General features: G+C 32.1%; 1 protein-coding gene across 1 annotated transcript; it reads left to right on the forward strand.

Annotated features, from left to right (window-relative positions):
* The first annotated feature begins 6,854 nt into the window (after positions 1 to 6,854).
* On the forward strand, positions 6,855 to 8,704 carry LOC145976991 (uncharacterized). Its single transcript, XM_083108599.1, has one exon. The coding sequence runs from the start codon at positions 6,855 to 6,857 to the stop codon at positions 8,697 to 8,699; it is 1,845 nt and encodes a 614-aa protein (XP_082964725.1). The 3' UTR covers positions 8,700 to 8,704.
* The last annotated feature ends 1,465 nt before the right edge of the window (positions 8,705 to 10,169 follow it).

Consider the following 10,169-nt stretch of genomic DNA (forward strand, 5'->3'; position numbering starts at 1 on the left):
TGCTTGCTTCGAAATCTGGCAAACTTTCATCAGATCTTGCTGTAAAATGGTTTGTCGATGCTTTTTAGCCTAATGTTAATGAAGCATCGGCTCTATGTTTAGACTCTTGGACTGGACAAACGGAAGAAAAGTACGATGTTATAGATAAGCGTGGTAAAAGAGTCAAAATTTTAACTATTCCTGCAGGGACAACTGGTATGATCCAGCCATGAGATGTTTATACATTCAGACCATGGAAGAACTTTCTTAAACATTTCTCGGACTTAATCATATAACTACGACATCATCTATATAACTACGACATCAATTTACATTTGAGGAATAACATCTTAAAGATTCAGTCATTGATTCATAACCAGTTCTCATCACCAAGATTTGTAAATTTATTCAAATACGCTTGGTGGAAAAGCGGGTATACTTCAGAAAAACCAGAAAAATGTGCAACACCTGTGGAATACTGCTTCGAGAATTGTGGTACACACTGTAGGTTTTGTACAAACATTTCCATCAAAATGCGCTCGGTGCAACGAATCTTTATGTATACAACACTTTTTTGCTCCAGACCTTAATGCTTCTCCTCACTACTGCAAAAGATACGTGAAATGAAGGCAATATTTTTAATTCCATCCTTTTCTTTTCAGCAAGATATGGGGAATTAAAATTCAAGTATATGGAGAAGGTTGCACCTTCTCTTCAGTGGCCGGGTCAAATCTCTATCTTGCCTTCACTGGTCGGGTAGTACCACTATCTTGCCTTCACTGGTCGGGTATAGTACCACTATCTTGCCTTCACTGGTCGGGTATAGTACCACTATCTCGCCTTCACTGGTCGGGTAGTACCACTATCTTGCCTTCACTGGTCGGGTATAGTACCACTATCTTGCCTTCACTGGTCGGGTATAGTACCACTATCTTGCCTTCACTGGTCGGGTAGTACCACTATCTTGCCTTCACTGGCTGGGTAGACCTTCCCATTGCCTTCAGTTTCCGCCATTTGGATGCGTCATATTGAATTTTTCATCCGCCACCTCTAGATTGATATAACTGTTGCCAAAATCGTAATCATGTATCTAATAAACTTCGCAAATGGCGTTAAATAAAGTTTTTGAAACTTCTGCGATTTTGTCCACCATTTTGTATTTGCCATTCTGAATCTCGTTAAACTAATGTCAAAATCGTCATTAGCGATCTCAAAAACACGCAGACAATGAAATTATGATAGAGAAATGTCGTAAAAGCTGTAAGAGAATGACACTCATGAGTAGCGTTAGTTAGCATTGTGCTAAATGGTGTTAAACTTTCGAATGCGTTTTCTAACCTTAAAACGCCTTGTTAGCCAAAATAAAAAAACACGTGTTTAAGGCTCCGGAGTAGTCACCGCGGCCATCTTGAAATCGTGACGTCATAAGCGAGAAAGGACACCCAGATTTATATTGCGACTGACATCTAAATAAAAACATATTTGAATGAAATAAGACTACCAATCTCTTCAGCACACCTGTAAAAATGGACGGATACTAATCCTTTCCTTTCACAATTTATAAATAGCCGTAAATTGAGTCCGAAATGAGTCCTTGAAAATGCGAAAAAACACGCGATTTGACAGCTGTCGAAAGGAGATGAAAATGTTACTTTCTAAAGTTTATTCCTTATACAGCTTAGTATCCGTCCATTTTTATAAGTTTCCTTAATACATTGCACACCACAACACTAGCACAAAGCAAATAATTATGAAATGGGACGCAACGTAAATTGGGCTGTCATTTCTCGCTTACAAGGCCATTTTTCACGCCTTATAGTTCACCGATTTATAGCAGTGAGGCGCTGCATGAGAATTTTGACATGTGGGTAACGTGTGGGTAATATGTCGATACCATGTAGGTAACGTAGAAATATTTATACATAATGAGGCCCTTGCACAATGCCAAGCAAGAGAAATAGGAATAGGGAAGAATATAGGAAAGAGAGAGAGGAAAGATATTATTTATTATAATGAAAATAATTAATATTAAAATCTATGACTTCATAAATCTGAGAAATAAGATATTTTATTAATATTATTATTGTATATATTATTATAATAAAACTTTTTTTTATATGTATATATATTTTTTAATATTTTTTAATATTTTAATAATTTTAATGTGTGTAATTAAAAATAAAGACAGGCCCAGATCCAGGACGAGAGTCTGAGTGACCCATCCTCCCAACGCGTCCTCGTCCTCTCCATCCTCCTCTTCCTCCTCTTCATCCTCCTCTTCCTCCTCTCCATCTTCCACCTCTCCATCCTCCTCTCCAGTCTCCTGTACTGTCTCCTCTCCAGTTTCCTCTTCATCCTCCTCTCCAGTCTCCTCTACTGTCTCCTCTACTGTCTCCTCTCCAGTTTCCTCTCCATTCTCCTCTCCATCCTCCTCTTTTCACTCTTGTTGAGTAATAACTATATGTACACAGAAAACGTAGCAATTAAAAAATTTAATTAAATTTACAAAATAGAAATAATTTTAAAACTTTTTGTATATATTTAAAATTTAACATACTTTTTATTTCTTTCCTTTAATTTTGTTCCTCCTCTTTTCTTCTTCTTTTCCTTCTCTTTTCTTTCATTTTCTTTATCTTCGTCTTCATTAGTCGTCTCTTCTTCTACACTCATCTCATTTTCTTCCTCGTCCTTTCTTCTTTCATCTTTTCTTCCCTGCTCTTTTTCCAATCTCCTAATTCAATCATGTCGTTTATTAAATGTTTTATTTACAGGACTTTAATTTAAAGAATACTCTAACAAAAAAAAGAAAATAATCTAAAAAGAAAACAATACATGTTATATATATATATATATATATATATATATATATATACACATATATATATAATAACACACAAACCTTTTTTTTCTTATTTCTTGTTCCTTCTCTTGCTTCTTCTTTCTCTCTCTTCTCTCTTCCTCTTTCTTTCTCTCAAGTTCATTCCTTCTTCTATCTTCCTCATCTTTCTTCATCCTTCTCTCATCTTTCATCCTCTCGCTTTCTTTTCTCATCATTTCTCTTTTCTGTCGGCTGGATCTATTTATATAATAAATAAAATTAGTGTATAAATATTACGTCACTGCTTCACGTTATTTTTTATTACAGTATACTCTGAAAGATTTTCTATTACAATATTGAAAGAATTATAATTATTATCCCAGCAAACACAGAATATTACAGCAATATTGTGGCAATATTATAACATTGCAACAATGTCGTGGCAATATTACAACATTGCAGCAATGTTGCTGCAATATTCTGTGTTTGCTGGGATATAATTATTTATTATATTTATTATTCTACTATTTACGTATATATTGCATACTCACATGTTGTTTGCACCGCAGTAAAGCATCGACTGGTTTACACTAAATTCTATACATTGTATAATATACACACACACATACTCGCCGCTTCTCGCCGCCTTCTTCGTTAGTTGTTTGTTTTCGTCGCGCGCGATATCTTATTACATCTTTGTGCGCTAAGTACTTCAACAATCGAGCGATCTAATAGACAGCTCAAGTTTTCGTTACTTTCATAATATTATTGATATTATGGAAACGCGTGAAATTAGTGAGAAAATGTGCGACGAAGATAATGAACGAATTTATGGAAGGAGGCGCAATACAAAAAAGTACCGATTATCATGCAAGCGGCTAAGCAGACGAAAATCGTCAATAAATAAAAGGTAACATTATTTTATTAATAGAAAAGAAAATAGAAAAATTACCGTGCACACTGTTCGTCATATAGCCAAAGTAATGAAAGCCAGTGTACATCAATCACGGTAATTAATCTGGGTATCACGGATTTTGATGAACTTTTTTTATAATGTAGTACTGTCAGTACCGTAACTAGGGCGGTACCATCAGTACCCCCGCACCGGGCGCAAACTTTAGGTAGAAATGAGCAGTCATTATAATAAAATAAAAAAATAAATAAATGTATTTACAACAAATAAATGTTCCTTTTTAGTTGAAAAGTTTGTTTTTTATTATAAATATTTGGCAACAGAGACGTAAACTGTTAAACTCGCACCGGGCGCAATGCAGTTACGGCACTGAGTACTTTATTAGAGGCGTACCCGAGTGAAGCGATAGAGCGCAAAGCTCATTGTCAGACATTTTGTAGAAAATTTATTTAATAAATATAGCACTCCTTATCTGCCGTTGACTCTGCACTATTCAGTATGAAGACGGCATTGCACGTGCACTTAAGTCCGAAAGTATCACGCTGCGAACTAGGATTCTATTCCAATCTGTTCAATTTTTTTTCAAATTTTTTTAATGTTTGTTTTTATGTCTTATGTTGTATGTAATTGGGTCACAAATTATGGTTATTTATTAAAAACAAAATTAATGTTTATTTATTAAAAAAAAAATAAATTTAAGTAACAAATATGCTGTTTTCAAAAGAGTAAAACAACTTTTCTTATTTATAATGTATTTTATTTATTTTAAACAAAATTACATATATATTTTATTGGTTCAAAATAAAATTATTTCATATTACTTTATTTTTGTTATTTGTTTATATTATTTTTTGTTGATTTTTTGGTATTATTTATTTTTTTTCATTGCTTTATTCTTAAAAGAATTATGTTAGTCAAAATAATTTTATATAATTAAACATTAATTCGTTTTTAAATCAATAAACACAATTTGTGGCCCAATTATATTTAAAAAAAATTGGAAAAAAGATCGAAAATAGAGATCAAACCCTAGTTCGCAGCGTGATACTTTCGGATTCAAGTGCTCGCGCTACGCTGCCTTCATGGTGAATGGTGCAAAGTTACTGATACATAAAGAATGCTGTATTTATTAAATAAATGTTCTCAAAAACGGTTGAGCGTTCCATCTTTTTGCTACACTGCAGTACTCCTATACTAAAGTACAATACTATAAAAAAAGCTCATTAAATTTATATATATATATATATATATACATATATATATATATATACAGGGTTTAGCAAAAGTGTGGAAACCCCTTAATATTTCGAAAAATACGCATTTTAAAAAACAATGTTTCATACAAAAGTTATAGGGTTTTATGTGGCGCATTACACAGCAACATTATTATGACCTCGAATAGCGTTGTCAAGGTTATGTGAAGGTCAGCTCCAACTTTTTAAATGGGACACCCTATATGCTTTTGCATATTCTTGTAGCTTATCTCGAGAGCTTTCCAAAACACTTAATTAAGTTAGTTTTCATTAAGTACTTTCCGAGTTATGAGGCTTGAAATCATTTCTTAATTTTACATAAACCATAAAATATCTTGTAAAATATTCATTTTTCGATTATCTTACCTTAATACTTTTATGTACAAAATAATGAGAGGAATCAATTAGTGTAAAGAAAACACACAGTTGTTTTTTCTTTACACTAATTGATTCCTCTCATTATTTTGTACATAAAAGTATTAAGGTAAGATAATCGAAAAATGAATATTTTACAAGATATTTTATGGTTTATGTAAAATTAAGAAATGATTTCAAGCCTCATAACTCGGAAAGTACTTAATGAAAACTAACTTAATTAAGTGTTTTGGAAAGCTCTCGAGATAAGCTACAAGAATATGCAAAAGCATATAGGGTGTCCCATTTAAAAAGTTGGAGCTGACCTTCACATAACCTTGACAACGCTATTCGAGGTCATAATAATGTTGCTGTGTAATGCGCCACATAAAACCCTATAACTTTTGTATGAAACATTTTTTTTTTAAATGCGTATTTTTCGAAATATTAAGGGGTTTCCACACTTTTGCTAAACCCTGTATAACATAACGAAAAAAAGTTTCTTGCGGTAAACACCTAATAATTATATCGCAACATTATATTATGATATAAATTATTATATTGCAATTTAATTATTATAAAAAACCATATGCAAACGTTTTATTGATTTGAGACATTCGCGCATTATTCTCATTAACTCATCTCATTAATTTATAGGAGAAAAGAAAAATTGAAAAGAATAGATATATTGAATAAAGGAATTAATTTATTAAATAAAGAAATAATGCAAGTAGATCAAAATAAGCATACTTTTCAGGATGATGTAATTATGCATGATAATTTAGCTGCAATGGATATCGAAATAAATATAGATGAGGAAAAATTGACACAAGAGCACAATGACACATTAGATAGTGATGAGCTAACTTTTCACGATGATAGAATTATGCATGGCAAATTAGCTGCAATGGGTCTCGAAATAGATACAGACAAGGAAATAACGACACATACATTAAGTGATAATGAATTGAGAAAAATATTAGAGGACAGCGAGACTGAAGAAAGTGACACTTTAATAACAGATAACAATATAGATGCATACCGCCTAGAAAGTAAGAGTATGCCAGGAAAATGTATCGTAGATTTTGTCTATCTTTTTGAACAGTTACATGAAAAATTTGATAACCATAGTCACGGAATAGAATGTAGTTTTCGTGACTTAATATTTATTGGTGCCCGAGCGTATGGACTAAAAAATAAATTCTTTTTCAAATGCCGAATGTGCAATTTTGAAAGCTTCGTCTGGAGTGAGTCGCCCCCTGACAAAAGTCTACATGTAAATATAGGGGCAGTGGCTGGCGCAATACTAACTGGTACAGGATATACATAGTTACAAGAAAGTTGCGCTGCTATGAATATTAAGTGCATGACAAAAAAAACTTATGAAAAGGCCCATGAAACTGCTGCTGAAGCATTTGCAAAAATTGCAGAAGAAAGCATGAATGCTGCTGCGAATGAAGAACGTGATTTGGCATTACAACGCAATGAAATAATAAATGGAATACCACATATAGCAGTAAAAGGTGACGGAAGCTGGATGAAAAGATCATACAGAACAGGACGGTATGATTCTTTATCAGGTGTAGGCACAATAATTGGTGCACGAACAGGCAAAGTACTGCACATGTCTGTAAAAAATAAATATTGTGCAGTTTGTGTTACAGCAGAGAAGCTTAAAAAAGAACCTAATCATAAATGTTATAAAAATTGGGGTAGAGATTGTAGTTCAACAAGCATGGAAGCAGAAGCGATTGTAAAAGGATTTAAGAGAAGCATAGAAAAGCGCGGACTAATTTATTCCACATTTATAGCAGACGGAGATAGCAGTGTATATAAAAAAATAATACAAGCAAATCCATATCCTAATGTTTTTATAGAAAAAATAGAATGTCGAAATCATTTATTGCGCAACTTGGCATCAAAAATAAAGGAAATAGCAAAGACAAAAGGACGTTTTGGCAAATTAAGAAATGTAATTGGTAATCGGATACTTCGAATTAGAACAGCTGTAACGAAAGCTGTAGAATATCGTTTGGAGGAGGAGAGTACAATGCAAGAAAAAATTAAAGCTCTCAAAATAGACGTGGATAATATAATAAATCACGTTTTTGGCGAACATAATGGATGTGCAAGAATAGAATATTTCTGCGATGGATCGCAAAAAGAAAACGAAGAAAATTATATTCCAGAATTAAAAAGATGTGGACTATATGAAAAGCTTCAAAATGCATTAAAATATATAAGTTGGAATGCCAAAAGTTTATTACAAAATAAAGACAGTAATAGAGTAGAAACTTTTAACTCTGTAATAGCAAAATGTACTGGTGGAAAAAGAGTTAATTATGGTCTAAGAGGATCGTATGAAACGCGTTGTAATGCTGCAGCAGTCACATTTAACACTGGCAAGCCTATAAGTCATTTAAGTAATGTTCTGGGAACAAAACCAGGGGAAATAGCAGTGCATTTAGAAGATAAGAAAAAAACAAGTGCACATGACATGAGAAAACGATCAACACCGCAACGTTACGTAAAACGTGCAATAGGTGACAAAGATTATGAGCCGCAGGCTGATAAACCTGATGCAACATCAGCCGAAATTGAATTAAGAAAAGCGCAACACATGCATATGCTACGAGATTGGCAATTAAAGCGAGTAGCAATAGAAGAAGAAACTAAAGAACAAGCAGCAAGCGGCATTTGGCGATATTATCGCACAAAAATAATAACCGCTTCTCACTTTGGACATATATGTAAAATGAGAAAAAGTACTTCTTGCGTGTCAAGAGTTAAATCAATAATATATCCACAACAATTAAATGTGGAATCAGTGGAACACGGGACAAAATACGAGGATATTGCACGCAAAAGTATCGAAAGTGCACTGAATATTAACATTAAACGTTGCGGATTATTTATAGATAAAGAAATACCATTTTTAGGCGCTTCGCCAGATGGATTAATAGGAGATAATGGAATTGTAGAAATAGAATGTCTTTTTGCAGCACGATTTTTAACACCAGAAGATGCGATTGCAGCAAATATGTCGAATCTGCAATCGTTATATAAGAATGGAACAGATAAAGAAATGAAACGCAGTCACGTTTACTATTATCAAATACAAGGACAATTACATATTACACAACGAGAATACTGCATCTTCGCATTATGGACACCATTTGGATTAAAAATGGAACAAATTAAACGTGATGATATTTTCTGGTCAGAAAATATGGTTAATAAACTGGTGCAATTTTATGAAGACTGTGTTTTACCAGAATTACTTGATCCAAGACTGGAAAGAAATATGGCAATTCGTGACCCAGATTATATAATTGAAGCAAAAAGACAAAAAATGATGGAAAAAGAAAAGATGAAGAAATAGATTTACGTGGAAATATTGAAAAAAAGACAGATACACACATAAGCATTGCATTAGAAAAAGGAATAAATATATGACAATGCATTCTGCGCTGGGCGCAGTGATTACCGTCAAAATAATGCATTCTGCGCTGGACGCAGTGAGTATTAATATCAAAATGCATTCTGCGCTGGGCGCAGTTAACCATAGACAAATGAAATGTATGTGCAATTCCGCTTATCTACTTGCATTCTGCGTTGAGCGCAGTGAAAATCTAAAATGAAAAAATATAGAATCGTGCTAATTACCCATATATACATATGGATGCATTTATATCTTGCCGTTAGAGTTGAAATTATCAATTCTCTAATGGGTAGATATGATTGCAATCCGTATGTACAGTAGGATGTCTACTATCCAGTAGGATTCGGTTTCCGTCTCTCCAATTTTTTTCGTTTTTTTCAATTATATTTTTTATGTAATTTTACCACGAAATATTTATTTCTCTAAAAACAAATTAATATGTTTTTAGATAAATAAACATTTGTGGTAAGATGTTGTAAGATTGTCGAAAATACTATAATTTTCGTATTATATGTCATCTTACTATAAAAAATACAATTTTTTTATTGCGCATTTTTTGAAAGTAATTTTTATGAGATTTTTATGATTAAAATGACACCAAACACAATATGAATCGGATAATTTTAATTACATAAATAATTAATATTTTGATTATTGATTAATTAAAAATCATCCGATTTATGTCGTGTTTGATGTCATTGTAATCAGAAAATTCTCATTAATCCATTAAAATTATTTTCAAACCGATAAAATGCGAAATAAAAGTTTCAATTTTTATTTTCTAAAATGTTTATATTATAGATAAGATAAGATCTTCGCGAGACTGGTGAGTCGTCGAAAGAGAGGGAGAGACCAAGTAAGGAGTAAGCGAGATGAACAACATGAAAGAGTTACGAAGTCTCGTTCGCGAGCCTTCCTTTATCTCCAGTCTTTCGTATCATATTTCATCTTTCTACAGAAAATACAATTTTTACATTTCGCATTTTATTGATCCGAAAATAATTGTAATGGAGTAATGAGATTTTTACGATTAAAATGACACCAAACACGACATAAATCGGATTATTTTTAATTACATAAATAATAAAAATATTCATGTAATTAAAAATTATCCGATTCATATTGTGTTTGGTATCATTTTAATCACAAAAGTCTCATTAAAATTATTTTCCAACTTGCGATAAAATGCGCAATAAAAAAATTTATTTTTTATAACAAGATGACATATAATACGAAAATTGTAGTATTATATAAGATATATAATTATTATTAATTACATATATATTATTATTATATATATAATATAAGATATATAATATTATATTTATTATAAGCTTCGATGCTCGAAAATATAAGAAAGTTTTTTTTGGTTTAAAATTTTTAATGTTAATTTATTTACTAACTATATAT

The sequence above is a fragment of the Camponotus vicinus genome, unplaced genomic scaffold (assembly GCF_025532165.1).
Source record: "Camponotus vicinus isolate PSW18456_S1 unplaced genomic scaffold, iyCamVici1.0 SCAF_9, whole genome shotgun sequence".
NCBI classification, from domain to species: Eukaryota; Metazoa; Arthropoda; class Insecta; order Hymenoptera; family Formicidae; genus Camponotus; species Camponotus vicinus.